We start from the raw sequence: 16846 nt of genomic DNA, 5'->3' as shown, positions 1-16846 counted from the left end.
CCTAACGCTGGTAAAAGTTGATATCATATGTGGAAGGAAAATTGTGATAAAAACAAAAGCAATTACTGCAATTACGCTAGAGGGCAACCTGAAAACAAGGGAATATCTATGGCACTCAGTGGGGCTATGTTGCCAAGACTGTTCGGGTATCACACTTTTACTCTTCCAGAAACGGAAGTTATGGAACCACAAGAGTGTAGCCTTCAAATGACTGTATGATGACAAATGCTGAGGAAAGTAAACATGCACTGTGCAATAAAAAAATCATATTGAGTATGAAACACAACCAAAACTAGAATATCATTCTACATGTGTGATTTCCAGGAATTGAGATATTCAACTTCTCTCCAAGGGGATCAGGCTATATTTGCAGGGACACTGTCAATTCTAAATTGACAAAATAACTTTCCAGTACTTTCTGATGTGCGTAAGGTAGATTGTCCATTGTAATATTCATCTTTCAAAATGTATGATTTGCAAGTTCCAATATTTAATCAGTACTTTCTACGCTTGTTTGCATCACATTTCTGTTAAATTAAAATGCGTAAAGGTTGACAAAACAGGAAGTTGACGCCAAATTATTGCATATTAAAAAGATGGTCTAAAACTAAGTTTTGGCCTCAATCGCATTTAGTAACTGAAAAATGTAACACTCATTCATTACACCAATTAATTGATCAAAAATACTGTTTCAAAACTCTGTAACAAATGTTTTAACAGTATAACATGAATACAGGTTTGGAATGGCTAATTTCACACTATAAGTTAATAATGCAGCAATTTTTGAAATTTGATCTTTCTTATAATAATTCCAATTACACAAGCAATTCAAATTTTATAGTTTACACAGTCAGCTGCTGAAGGCAGCTATAAAGTGCTCACTGACACATATGTGTCAATTCTACATGAAGATGAGACTTTTCTGTGACACACATGTACTGGCCATTGCATTCCTGTATGGTTACAAGTGCGTCATCACACATCCGGGTCCCAGCTTCAATATTTTTTTTACTTTCCAAACGATCAAGTTATTAAGTTAATAAAATCATTTTAAAATTTTCAAATTACAAAGCCATCAAAATTTCATTTGAGATGTATGATAGAGATCAACAGCAGCTGTCTTGAAAATGTGTTCAATTAAAACAGCATACTCCATCTTACTCTATGAAGGTATGTGTGCTCAGCCCTATTGTGGTATTACAAAATTTGTTGATTCATGACAGAAAGAATTTTCGGCTGACATGTACATTTTTGGTGATAAATAATGTACTCATGAAAACAATAGGCTATCACAAAACAGACAATGTAACGCATTGTATCTTAACAATCATTATCAAAATCCTCAAAAAAGCCACTAGATTGCAACATAATTTATTGATTTCAAAACAGGAAGTTCAAACTGACAACCAAAACAACAAATATATCAATGTTAAATTTTTTTCATGACACACAGACTAAAAATATCTGCTCCGACATTTTGATGTAATACTATTGTTCTGTGTTAATATGCCAATCAAACATTGACATTTTGACTGGCTTTTGATATTTTTTTACTTGTCTGCTTCTCATTAAATATTGAAATACGCAATTTTCTGCAAGTCAGCGCAATATTTATGTGTCATGTTCATATGCCATTATAGACAAATGAACTAGGGGAATTCTTAACATCAGAGTGCAGAACAAGTGTTTTTCACAGCTGAATACTAGGTTTGCAAATGCTCACTGGAGTCAGCTTACCAGTTCAGTTTACAGATAACCAGAATGTTTATTTGAAAAGTATAGGAGGTTCCAAAATCACAAGCCATCACTTTACCTTGGGGCAACCGCACAGTGAGCGCATAGTCATTTAGCCGGATTCCGTCGATATCGACTTCCCTGGTGCCTTTGAATTTGACAATGTACCTCGATGATTGGTCTGTGAAATTTGCAGCCTTGAAAATGATGAGCACCATCTCTGGGGACTAAATGAAACATTGAAAAACACAATTATCATTAAAAATTGTACATGAAGAAAAATTCACTCAGAACACAAAACATACCTTCAAGTATATTTCTCGTATATGTTTGTCAGTGCTGATTCACAAAAATATATTAGTATATACTGTATTTATCAATTATAGTACCATCAACCGTAATTTTTGTGTATTTTCCGGTTTGTGTTCTGTTTGTGAAAATTACAGTTTTTCTTTGTTCTCCAAAAATCATTTTGAAATGCCTTGTTTTTACCTTGTCAATTAACAAGCCTGTATGTGTATAATGTCTGGTATTACTTTTGGCAACTGAATTGCAATCCAGACTTGAACTTGTATTTTAACAATAATACTGCATTATTGTAAACACTGCGAAAGGCTTGTGCAGCTAACATTTTGTACTGAAAAACATGTTAAATGGAAGTTAATTCACCAAAAAAATTTTGAGAGGATGAGTGATGGGAATTCCTGTAAAAATCTGTCATTCGTTTGCAAAGTTGGTATTTTGTTGTAGAGAAGTAGCAATGCATACCCCACACACAGCTTTGTTTGGCTGTATAACCATGCCATTTTTCTCCAGTTGTTTCACCAGATCGTTCGGTTTGCTGCTTTGCTTCAATCCAGTTTCTTTCATCACCATGTATGTATCTTGGCCTTCTGGACCTGAGTCTTCTGATCAATTTCAACAAACAAACGCAAAAAAATTTAAGGTCAGTTGGAATTTTACTCAAGATCAGGGTACATTCAGTATCTTTAAAACATCATCATATTATAGGTTTATTTCTCATCCCTAGTCTCTTACTAAAGTGATATAGGGAGTTAGATTTTTTTATTTTCTCTATTTGTGTATTTATGCATTCAAATTCATTCATTCATTCATTCATTCATTCATTTATTCATTCTTTTATTCATTCATTCATTCATTCATTCATTTATTCATTCATTTATTCATTCATTCATTCATTCATTTATCTATTATCCATTTATTTATTTTTTCATTAACTATTTTCAGCTCAGAAGATCCTATAAACATGACACACAAACCCAATGAAATGTTTATATGCAATGGTATTTATGATATCTTGCGTGATGAAAGTGATAATTTTACTGTTTAGAACTATAAATTGTGTGCATTATAGATCTTACAGACAACAAATGTTACATTTTCTGCCATGCATGACAAACTCTCATTTGTCCCATACAAGTTTTCAAAGTGAACATGAAAAAAAAAGCTGAAGCAGTTTAATAGTCTAGATTGTCACACACAAGGACAAGAAACACAGTTCCTGTTCTTTTTTCGCCCTAAGGGTGTACATCGTATGAATCCCAGAAGACAAGCAATATTGACTGTTCATATCAGGTTACACTGAGAATTGCCAACAAACCCTCAAAAGAAATTCGTTTCAATTATTTATTTTAACCTTTCTTTTCAAAGAAACATTTGCGCCCGTCAGAAAAAGCTATGATACATGCTGACTCAGCATTTTTATTGTTTGTCCAGTTATTTCACAGCCGTACATACATGAACTGGCATATGGCTCCTATATCGTACAACTGATTTGAAAAAAAACTCAAAAAGTATAATCTGAGAACCTATATTGCAAAGAATTGGAATTCTCTTTCTTTCTTTACCCCCTTTTGTACAAATTAATGGTAAAGCGCCATATCAAGTCTGCAGTGACTCTACATGTATTAGACTTGTGAACACATTTCTTGTACGTATACAAGCAATTTTCAGTATTCCATTTTCATTATGCCAATTTATTTGCACCCTGATATTTGTGATTTCAATCACACCTCAGGAGCTAATCAACATGATGGAATGTTTGTTTCACTTTTGTCCCACTTGTCACCATCTTTAGCGACCTCTTGGGTTGTTGTACTTTTTCCGCCCAGAGTCAATTTGTACATTCAGGAAATCAACACAATCGATACTCTTCACTGTCTGTTTGCATGTACTTATTTCCTCGTGGTGTTATTTGGCATTCAGACATCAAAGCAGCAAACTACAGCCCAGTGTTGCTCGTCAAAGATTAGTAACCACAATTTGTACAGTGTAACCACACATATATATTGATGTACTGGCTGAGTATATATGATCTTTTAAAACTCTAAACCGAATACAAAAATCGCATCAATGACACGGTTGCTCCCGTATAGTTTAAAACACAAGCTTAAAATGTGTGAAAATGGTTACAAGGCTAAAATCCAAATTTGCAAGTCCTCCACAAATCTTACACACACTCAGGTATAATCACAAAATGTCATCTCTACAGACTTACATTAAAATTTTTAAAGTTGTCTTAATAAAGTAGCTGTGAAAAATAAGATTTCTTTATTTTTTGAGAAATTATATACTGCAGGTGTTCAAAACTTACATCCTCATCTCTAACTTAAAAGTTTAACCCAACCTAGACGGTGATGTCATGATTCATCGATAGATGTCATGATGTTTGACAGCCAATTAACTCACTAAAGCTGACACCACTCACTTCAATCAATACATACAGCAGCATAGGGACTTATACACTGATAACTACAGGTAAAGTCACAGAAACGTTTGCATGGGTTATCAGATGCTGAGGCACTCATCAAATAATATTTTATCAAAACAGCGCATCATCCCAGACAATGAGTTCCACTTCAGTGTTTTTCATCAGTTCTCCTAAACACTCGTCAATTTCAATTTGCGGGGGCTGGACGCCCACTCATTTCACATTTATGTCCAACCACTTCCTCAGCAGACTGCTAATTTGACACACAATGTATGCATGCACAGTACAATTTTAGTCTGATACCCTATCTCCACCACAGAGGACAGAAAATGCAGTTTGCCACATGAAAACATAGATGAAGTAAATTACCGAATGACACAATAATGGCAAAAACCTGAAGTGCTGCTTGAAAGATTTCATTTCAGCTCATATGATTGGCTAAATAAACACTCAATTCTGTTATGTTTACAGTAAACCCATCAAACCTATGATAAGTGTAAGTACAGGAGTTTCAAAAACACTTAACACTGTTATGTAGTGACATTATATGAACATATATACTCACATTCACCACTTTATCTGCAAAATCAGACGTATCTGTCAATACCTCAAAAAGCAAATTTTTCAAGCACTTAAGTTATACATAAATGTCCTTGCAATGACAAAAACTATCAAAAGCTAGTGACAGTATGATTTACTATGAGTATTGATTCTAGCCACCAACTCAACACAGGTATGTACTGCATCCAGAATGGTGTCTTGCAACCAGAGTTTCAATTTATAATGGTGCTGGAAATACAACTCTGGTGCCATGTTCACTATCTTTAGTATAACAACTAATCGCACGTTCTTGAGAATAACATTGCTTTCTGTACACTGTTGCACCTATTTATTCACCAAACTTCATAGTTTCATACTTTTTTAACAGACAAATTCTAACAGTACTTCATAGTAAGTGTCTTGAAATATGGATATAAAGTATTCGATCGAAAATTTACTGAATTTTCTAAGTTAGAAATCTACGCCTTTAATAATTTTGATATTAGTAAACCACATCTACCTCACCTGTGCTTTTGATTGAGTCTGACATGAAAAAATAGAAAGCAGAGTATATATTTCCAGTAGTACAATGTATTTTTCAATATTCATGCATTTGGATTATGTATGCATTCAGTTACTGACCATCTCTTATTATATAAAATGCTGATTTCCCCTTAAAGTAACAGAATATGTGTCTACTACTATTAAAAGGAAGCGGTCGTCAGAACTGTGCGTGTGTGACTTTCTTGTTTACAAACAATGTATTTCATGCACTATATATAGATACATCATGTCAAGATATAGCAGCAACATTTAAATTTTATGACGTACATTATGACAAACATGTTTTAACTTTTATCAGTCATCAATGTACCTTGGATACAGTGTTTACATCGGTCGTAGGGGTCCCTAGCAACCTATAAGCACAGTTCCGATGACTGCCTCCCTTTAAAATTTTATTTTTGCCTGTAATCTCTGTAGATTTCTCCTGTGTAATGTTTGATTTTGAGTGTTCAAAACACAAGTTTGGTTGTGTAAGAACGCAATCATTGTTTATCACAAATGTATCAACATTAAAAAGCTACCTGACTTTGAACACAAATGATCATTTGAGCATGAATTTCTGACAATAAGTGTATGCTTAGTGAAAGTAATCAGCATGGTCATATGGTCAACATAAAAGCAGGGCAGTGTCATTGAATATTACAGAAAAGCTAAAGCAATCATCTCTTCACAAACTAGCCCTTTCACTTTGAAAGTGTTCTCCTCAGGGAAAAAAAAAAAAAAAAAAAAAAAAAAAATATATATATATATATATATATATATATATATATATATATATATATATATATATATATATATATATATATTATATATATATATATATATATATATATATATATATATATATATATATATATATATATATAACTTTCAGAACCACGCGCGGAACAACAGAAGCAAAGCAACGGAAACATTCGAAGATAAGATAAGTTCAACCATTCGTCTGATGATCGCTACAGAGAGCACTTGTAGCGTGAAACTCTCAGTAACGCCTAAGTCCTGTGTTCTACTTGTTATCATTTTTACCGTATATATATATATATATATATATATATATATATATATATATATATATATATATGTGTGTGTGTGTGTGTGTGTGTGTGTGTGTGTGTGTGTGTGTGTGTGTGTGTGTGTGTGTGTGTGTGTCTGCGTGTGTGTGCACGTGCATATAGTGAAATGTTTGTGACAAATTTGACATGCTAGCTTGGCCGACATTGTTGTCTGAAATCCTATTATTTATGGGGCCAATATCATCATGACAGACAAACACAAAGCGCAGTATTCAAAATAAAAAGTGTAGTGTAGTGGTCACGCAGGTTGGCAGGTTCTACATGTGTATTGGTTGCCAAAATGAACGTGTCCTGGGACTGTTATCAAATAATTTTTTATTAAACTTTCCTCCTTGTGAATTGGGAAATGTCACAGAGTTACTATAGTTGGATGTAATGTGTTGTTCAAACCATTAATTTTACTAGGTGGATGGCTATCAATATACGGTTCATAGATTGTCAATTTTCAAAACTGCTGTCTGAAATAACATTATTTAAACACAATAACATTCTTTGATTGACTTAAACTCTATCTACTTCCAAAGACAATCAATACTCAAGAAAATTTCCAATCGTACAGAGTAGATATACCTCAGTTGTCAGGAAAGGCTATCAATATTTTATTTGGTGGTCAAAAATGAATACTGGTGGCTTTGAACTGTAAAATGAGTATATTAATCTCGTAACCCAGAGTCTGGATTATATCATTGACTTAGTCTGCAACTGTGTAGGCCATACTCAGGGGTTGTTCATGTAAAAAGGTGTTCCAAAGTGGCCATGGTCACTGGAGGGCATTTATTTCATTCTACCAGTGGTTGAGGAAGCGGGCATCTCTTTTATGCCAGGTGCTGGAATTTTTTTTATTTTACACACACTCCAGCAGGAAGGACAAAATTTATATGTGTTAGTAAGAGGGCAGGGAAACTTTCACTAGCACTATGGGAAGAAAGTATTGGGGAGTACTTGTAGTGGGGGAGGGGCACTGGCGAGTTTGGAGCACTGAGGAGAGGGGAAGGGGAAATATGTAGGCAGGAGGGGAGGCTTTTCAAATCATGATGAGAGGACCGTTGCGAAAGGCTTTTTGTATTCTCCCCTCTGTATTGACTCTTAAACATACTGACACACACCTTCAATTGGTCACCATTTCTTGAAATAGGCTGATTGGCTGCCCCTGAATATTTTAAGCTACTTGTGCACATTTTAAAACAAGAACTATTTCTGCTGCAGATCACAAAAACCATTAGGACATACGGCTTAAAATCATGAACAGTACTGAGACATATAAGTTTTCCCAACAGGCCCTGAAGGTTATTTGTGAGTTGTCTTAAAATTATCTAGAAAGAAGTTCATCCAAAATCCAAAGGAAAATATTACAAGTAAAATTCTGACTACTTTCTAAATTTCCACAGTATGCAAAAACATTGAATTGTTCTACGTAACTTGATAGATGTGCATCCTAGTGATTAAAAAAAATTATTTTTGTATCCTATTGCTAATGAGTTACATACAAGTATATCTCTGTTTCACTTCTGGAAAACAGGCAATTCTGAATGTTTTATGCAAACAAAACCAGATTACATATCGTCTATATGGCTTACAGTGATTTAGTGTACATGTATATGCAGGACAGGTACACAGGAGTGGCTCTCAAAATTTCAGTCAAGTTCTTCCCATAATCACATGGAAAATACTGCACGTATACATGGTTTGGCAGAGCACAAAAAATGGCTACATGTAAATCTGAGACACGTTGAATACTGAGTTATTTTGTCAGTGATCACAGCCACGCAAGCGGTTTATGCACCTCGAGGACAGATATTTGGACTCTAAAACTTTTACAATATTCTTTTGGCCTACCGCTTGTGGGAGCTTATTTTTAACCTCCTGGAGTAAATAGAGTTTTTACCGACTTTAATAGTTTTGTGAAAATCAGGAATGTTATTTCTCTGGATAGAGATAACACAGGAATGGTGGTCATTTATAATTTAAACTCAATATTGGGTAACTTAACTGGTGTTCTGGACCCAACATTTGTACGGTGACCCCGCTTGATTTGAAGAAGAATGGTTCAAAGTTTGCTCCAGGAAGTTCAAGTCTGTCATTTTTGAGATACAGTGCACGGTTGCATTCATGGATTTTGAAATTTAAATATGCACTGCTTATGCATTCATTCTTAAATTCACTTCTCCACTCTGTGCAGTTACTTTTTCTGTGAATAAATGTTATGTAATATGTCTCTGTCTCTATTTTATGCCCCCTAACAAACTTTTTTTCATTTTCATATTAAATGATGTGAATATATCATGCGACAATTTAACAGGTAAGAATATACAGCAGAAGGGACTCGATTTTTGGAGTCATACATGTTTGAAAAACACACATATTTAGCCAATTATGCTCAACAAATACAGCATTACAGCCAGGATGCTTTAAACCTTATTGGGACACTGTGTCTGACTACCGTTAATTTGGGGACATTTTGCACATTTTGTGGACTATATGCATTAGATGGCATTCACATTTTGTATCATGTTTGTAACAAATTCGTTAGTTCCAAGAAACAAAATTCTAGTTACCGGGACCATTATGCTTGAATTTCATTAATTGTAGCAGTGTACCGTAGCTGCCAATAATCAGAGCTCAGTCCTACTACAAACAGTTATAATACCAAGTGTAACATTTTAATTACTTCTAATCACAGCTCCAAAAGTATGTAAATGTGTAAGCCTCAAAATAACAATGCAAAACAAAAGACATCATCAGTGCTTGCAGACAACACCAAACACATTCAACTCACAATTTTAAGTGCGTGTGAGGGGACCCACAGAATGTGAGACTGATGGACAACAGGTTCCTATTTGTGGACATAAAGGGCTCGTCATGGCTACAACACTGCAAACATTCAGACTATTGTCAATCATGCAATTCAGGTATCGACCAATCAGATCTTGAAATGTTTACATACCATCCAGGTAGGCAGGTTGCTTAAAGCTTCGCATCAAAGACTGATAAAACTTTTCACTTACTGAGTGGAAAATAACAATACAACAGAATTGAGGAAAGCAGTGTTTCTCGGTCAACACTCATACTAGTCATAGATCTCATATGTATAGCAGTATAATACTCTTGTCATTATATGAATTGGATTTTAAGTCAAAAGTCTTTTTTAAGTCCATGATATTATATCTCAAAAAATCAGCCATTTCAAGCCATTTCAAAAAGAGACTGAATTTAGATCACTCACTGAACTGGCTACATTCTGTATACTCTAATTTCTAAAACTTATGGACAATATACAAGTACCACATAGTTTGACTTGCAGCTTCCTCATAAATTCAGCATGCTTGAAAGTTCTGTCTTCTAATTGCGAGAGATTAAACCACAATCAAGATACAATGTATGTCGACAATTGTCAAAGTAGCATTGAAGATGTTTCTCGAGGGCAATCTCAATTACTGGGTAATTTTACAATTACCGTACTTAGGAAAAAAACAGGTAACTTTCCTGTTTACAGTCGGCAGACTTGTGAAAATGGGGCTGAATTTTATAACACAAAGCTGGAAATCAGGAAATAAAAACCAGGAAGCTTATAACATCTAGTCACATTTGCAACCAAAGGACTGCAGGTCTGCATGATTTAGCACAGAATCGGTGATGTCATATTTTACACGGGATTCTGTCGGGGATTTCCCTTCTCAAACCCTGCTTTGTTATGGCTATTGCCTTTAAGGGAAATTCATTTTCATGCTAATCAGAATATCAAATCTGCATGTCACCCCTGTACACGTGTGAATTGAAAAATACAATATCATAGACCCCAGAGTGATCATAATAGGTCAGTACAAAGTCTTAGGTCAAAGTTCAAATAATATGTTCCTATACAGTATAGCATATCACAAAAGCGACAGATTATCAAATGTTGGATTCACATTTAAATCTACACTTATCGATAGTTTAGCCCCTTCACCCCAATTTCCCTGTCTAGAGGTCCAAATTTTTCATAGAAAACAATGAGATTGGTTCAAACCACGGTGGCAAAAGGGTTAAACTGTGATAGACAGGTGATAAAACGTTCAGGTGGAAAGGGCACTGCTCTTGATTATTCAGAAGATGGTGAAATAGGACAGATGAGGAAGACAGAGGACACTGCCCAAAGTAATGCAAATTTCATTATCCATTGTTCAAATCTGAAAAAGGTCATCCTTTGGAATGTGCGTATGAAATTTCAATGCAACCAGCATTTTGACGCTCAATGTTTTCACTGAAAATGAGAAATGAGTTCTCATTCTACAAATTCTTTTGCTAATTTGAAGAAACGGCATCCTAATTGATGATTGCATCAATGGTCAACGCAACCCAGCCTGAGTGGTATAAAAGATGTTCCCAATGTCAAAACAGTTGATGAACAACAGATATCAATATTGATTTAATAGGCTCCGCATTACTGATAGCATACCGGTATCTCTCTAATAAGACAACAATGCATGTACCAAGGACATGTGATGGTCAAAGCTGACGGCTTCAGAATAAAAGACAATTTGACACAAAACCATCCTGAAAATTTTCATTTGGATGAAACAATATACCACAGAATTTTTTAGAACACTTTGCTTTACACGATAAATACTAAGAAACTGAATGAGGGGAAAGAAATATCCTGCTGACATATGCAATGTATATTTTACACACGCTTCATATTGTTAACAACCAAGCTGAACATACTGAAACGTTGATGAAAGTGATGCATAGTAGGTACTTGATACACATCAACCATCTTAAAAAATAATAATAATTATGTCACGTTGTATTAGCTTACAAGCAACTGATATCGAGTTCTGTACATTCATTGACCTAAAATCATGGACAATCTAATTTTCATTTTTCTTCCAGTTTGCAAAACAAAATAGAGAAGTTACTGCTTTTGACATCTGTAGAAAATATATGGTATAATGATGGGGTCTATTTATAAGTCACTGATGTCATAATTATGGACCTCTCAAAAATTCTTAGAAGAGAGACTTGCACGGTTTTGTGATTCATGCTTTTCACTTGATAATTAAGATAGACACTTCCTGGTGATTATGCAATTGTTTATCAGAAATTCAAGAGAGATGAGGCTCTTATTGTATGACTCCCCTCCTCAAAGCTTTTCGAATACAAAATTGTACATACACAGAAAATAATGGATGACCATTAATTCATTTTCGCCATGGTTTTATGTATCATGTCTAAAACCGTGGTCGAATATTTGCATGGTCACCAATTCATTCAGTATCTTTCAACATGTCAAACAATATAAGTAGTATCTCGTGTCAAACAAAATTCATGAAATATAGCCGACTTTGTCCCTTTAAAAGAGGATGAAAAGTAGTGTGTGCAAATTTGATGATTTTGGCAGACCTCCAAAATACATCATATATTCAGGGACAACCATCAGACCGTTCGTATCAAGTTTTGAATAGGAAGGAAATAGAGTCACTGATACTCACTTATATGGATACAAACATATCGTACTGGGGTCAAATTTAATAGCATCCCAAAATATCATTATATACAGTATTTCTCAACTCTTTGCCGGTTGATGAATTTTATGTGAGTGAGTTTGATAGCTGACATGGAAATCAGTCATCAGGCAGTGACATCGTAACCTTAACAAAATATGTGAGTTTCACAAATCGTGAAAGTGACTTGGTGGTGCCTTGGTTTGACCTAACCTCTCCTTAGGTGAGAAAGATTATAGAGATAACAGGCAACGCACTGACCATTAACGTTTATTTGTGGGCAAGGGCGAGAGGAAAGCCAAAAATTAACGGGCGAGGCTTGCCGAGCCCGTTAATTTGGCTTTCCTCGAGCCCGCGCCCACTGATAAATAAACGTTAATGGTCAGAGCGGAGTCTGTTATTTCCATTATATTATCAGCGAACCCCAGAAAACCGTCAAAATTTCCAAAAATTTCAGGAGCGAACGACAACTGGGCCCCAGAAACTGAGCAATACGCGACGCACTGTCACGTGCGCTGTAAAAAATTGGCAAATCCGGAAATGTTTTCAAAAAAAAAGTATCTCAACTTGACCTACAAGTGCTCCATTTTATTTTGTGATTGATTATGATTTATGTTTGATCTGTAAAGTTACGATACTTTGAGTTGTTAATCTTATTATTCATATTTACGGGCATGTAAACGAACCATTACTGTGTATTTGTGGTCAGTCACGTTGTTCAGCTCGACCAATCAAAATGCGATGGGCAGGGCATGGTAATATAATCAGAGATAACACTTATTAAACAAGTAGTAATGATGTTTCTATTCGCAACTATGTACATGTTTGAAAACAAACTAGGAATTAAAATGCCTGTTTTCTTAAAGATGGTCAGCCTCCCTTTAAAAGCGCGGCTATGGCGGTGTTCACTGTGTAAGTGCACACCAAACGCGGCAACACGTTGGCACAAGCCTAAGATAATGCCACTTTTTAGTTTTTCCAGCCGCAAAATTGCAGATAGACTGCCTAGCGGTCAGCGCGAAGTTGCTGCTGATTGAACTCTGTGGTTATATTCAAATTCTAACACCGCTTGAAGACAATTTTTTAAGAAATTTGAGCATTGGTGGTGGGGAATCAATGATCATTGGCGATTTGAACCGACCGTCAATCAAACTCTTGTATAAACTCTGTTTGCAGGATTAGCAAAAGGTGACAAAAGGTTGAGATCGGTTTGTCTAATTGATGTTATAGAAATCAAACACCGTACTGGCCAAGTCTTTGACTGGGAGGAGAATTCCACTAATGCGAGAACCTGGGATTGGCAATTGCGGCTTTAATAGAAAGATTATGGCTCTGAATAAAAATTTCACATTTACAACCTCTATTGTAGTTGCTTAAAACATAATTTGATAAACCAAAAATACCGTCAAGGACACTATGTGCTCACATTCGGTTTGAATTGGTCCATTCGAGAAATATTTAAACCAGGAAAAACAAGAATGACAAAAGCAAATAAGGTCTCCAACTTAGGTACTGGAGGTCATCTTTAGGAACATGCATATCAACTTCTATAGCAATGGGAGAAGCAGATCCTAAATAAGCAAATGTCAACAACAAAAAACAGAGAAGGCTTGATAAAAAGAAAAGGTGGGAGTGGGCAAAAAATGCACAAGGGATCTGGTAAAAAAGTAATGCTGTATCATCGATCTTCTAGACCCTACCCCCTCCTGAATATCAAATGTTCCACCCCTTGGTATTACATAAGACCAAATGACAGGAAGTACATTTACAACCTTGGAGATTTTTAATTAATGCCATGAGTGTTATCAGTCTAATGTAAACAGCACTTAAGTTAGTTACAGATAGTGAAATGCCTTCCACTGTGGGCAGTGATTACAACATCTGGAATTATCCTGGATCCAAATTTCTCATCAGTTCTTGTATGTCTTACATAGAAAAGTTGCAAAAATTGTTCCAAAATGAAAAAAATCACCTCAGCTTTGCTTTCTGGATCAAATTTTCCTACAAATTGGTACCAAATATGACAAAATTATGTTCACAGCCTTCAAAATTGTCTCACAACATATCCTGGGTTGGTGTAGGTCATTTAAGGTCACAAACTGGGAAAAGTACAAAAAATATACAAATTTTGGGGTTTCCCAACACTTTGAGCAGAAAATTTATCTAATAACCACTTTAGGGACTTTATACCAGATTACAAGGCTATCAAACAAGGGACTTTACACCAAATTACAAAGCTATCAAACAAATAATGTTGAGACAAAGTTTTCTTGACCAAAAATGATAATATTGTCTTAAAAATACAATTTTTTATATTTCAGGACAATTTCCACATATCTAACTATTGTCATCTCTGTATGTCTGGGTACCAAATATAAAAGCTGTCTGTCCAGGGGTTTTAAAAAGGAAATACTGTCTAAGATTTTTTGACCAAAAATGACAAAATTGCACAAAAATAGTAATTTCCCAATTTTGTCATAATTTCAACAAATTAGAAGAGTAACACCCTTGCAAAGAGACAACCCAAATTTGAGAGCGATTGGGCTGGCGGTTTCAGAGAAGAAGAATTTTTACTGAAAATGAGAAAAATCACCAAAAAATTCAGCAAAAATACAAAATTAAGGATATCTTCACAATATTCATAAAACTGTATAAGGTTCACCTAAGGTACTTGCACACAAATTTTCAAAGCAATCAAAAAAGCGGTTCTTGAGTTATTAATTCTTAACCATTTTCACATTTTGTAAGCTCATTTGCATAATTTTGGCAATGCAGACTTCATTTGAACAAAATCCCATCTATAGCCCAGGATGCATCCACACACCAAATACCAAGCTGAAACGTGCAGCGGTTTGCGTGTTTTTGATGTTGACGGACATACTGTACATACATACATACATACATACATACATACATACACACATACATACAGACGCCATCGACTTCAGCCTATATGATAAACTCACATTGGTTAAACCAAATGTGAGCTAAAAATTACGTCGTTAGCTTGCAGTTGTTTCCGTGAACATTAAATATTTCTTAAAAACTCCATTCCTGAAACCTAGTGAAAATCCTCAGTAAAGCTATCTCTGCATGCACTGCATGATTGAGTCTGAGGCACCAGTACAATTTGTTGACAATAAAAGGTCATGTTTATTTTCCTATGTAACCATTTAACATGTTTAAGCCTGACACTTGATATATCTGTTTGACTATTATAGGGTCTCGGATGTAAGCTGAAGGCAATGTATTGGAGCGCAGTGAAATTGGACTTTGCGAGTGAATGACTGCATTGAGAGATATATGTGGTAGCTTTTCGTCTGTCAGGCAAAAATTTCACTACAGTCCCTGTAAACAGGTCCATATCAATCACGATTGATAATCATGGCTTTGGGCCATATCATGTTGGTGAAAAGATTAAAATATGTTGTAAATTGCAAAATTAAATATCAAAAAATGTATCATTGTATCAGTTCCTGAAATTTCAATATAGGGAAGTCAACTTTGTACTTGTGGATTAATTAGAATGCATGCTGGGGGCAGATATTTGGACTCTCAAAGTTAACACAACGTTGGCAGTCATTTTGAATTTCAAAATTTCTGATATCTGGCAAAAATTTGAGACAAATATTTAGGACAAATATTTATTTTTTACATAATAATGATAGAATTTTGATATTATTTAGAACTAGTGCTGTAAGTGCGCATATGCATCAGCTTGTAATTTCAGTTATACATTATTCAATTCAGATACAAACCATAATCACAATATACCTTCGACCAACTATTCAAGTGATCTCTGCAATGTTGTAATTCCAACACCAATTTAAAGGTACAATGTCCCTCAGGGACAAATGGTCGGACTCTCAAATTTTCTACAATTCATTTCTGATCTACTACTAGTGGGGCTAATTTTAAAGCTCTTGGAGAAAGAAAAACTTTTACTGTTTTTCAAAAACCCAAAATTTCATTTTTCCCCATACAGTTAACACAGGAATGGCAGCTATTTTGAATTTCAAATATTGCTAACTGCTAACTGTTGGGTAATTTGTTTCACTATTGTTCATTTGTTAGGTTTCATATTCACAAAATTTTGAGCAAAAGTTTAAGTCTTTCACTTTCGAGGTGCATACTACCTTAACATCAACTGAAAAATGTAAATTTTCTTTATCATCATTGTCCAGTGATATGATCCCAGCTGACTCTTTTACCAGAGCTGCTAGAATTATCTTTTACCAGGATATATGACCATCGCTTTTCTTGTTTTAGCAATAATATTATTATCTTTAACAATATCTACATGTACTTAAACATTTTTAATTTTCAAGTTTTTAAGATGATAGATGGGGAAAAATACCAAATTTATCAATTACCAGTTTCAAGTACAAAGTAATTATTATATGGTAATTGTTTCTTAGGTTTCACACATCTTGCAATCTTCTAGTAATTATATATATATATATATATATATATATATATATATATATATATATATATATATATATATATATATATATATATATATATATATATATATATATATTTTTTTTTTTTTTTTTTTTTTTTTTTTTTTCCCCCCCCCTCTACATACACAGACCCTGTTATTCCCCCGTGTGAAATCAGTGTGAAATCACACAATAGTATACCTGGTAGTTTACAGGATTTCCATATTCCCTTAATTCTGACATCAGAAGGGTAATATGGTTGGAACTATTTTCTACTGG

The 16846-nt window shown here is 34.6% G+C and overlaps 1 protein-coding gene across 2 annotated transcripts in view; it reads right to left on the bottom strand.

Moving 5' to 3' along the window:
- Nucleotides 1–16846, bottom strand: part of LOC139122560 (phosphoinositide 3-kinase adapter protein 1-like) — a 49054-nt gene that overhangs the window by 21729 nt on the left and 10479 nt on the right. For both annotated transcript variants that reach the window (XM_070688101.1, XM_070688102.1), the window contains exons 3-4: nt 2503–2642; nt 1814–1961 (exon numbers count right to left, since the gene is read on the bottom strand). In XM_070688101.1, the coding sequence (XP_070544202.1) occupies nt 1814–1961; nt 2503–2642 (288 nt within the window). The remainder of the gene's footprint in view (nt 1–1813; nt 1962–2502; nt 2643–16846) is intronic.

Source organism: Ptychodera flava, chromosome 22 (assembly GCF_041260155.1).
Source record: "Ptychodera flava strain L36383 chromosome 22, AS_Pfla_20210202, whole genome shotgun sequence".
Lineage (NCBI taxonomy): Eukaryota > Metazoa > Hemichordata > Enteropneusta > Ptychoderidae > Ptychodera > Ptychodera flava.
The sequence above is the reverse complement of the archived record's forward strand: the minus strand, read 5'-3'. Positions and strand labels throughout refer to the sequence as shown.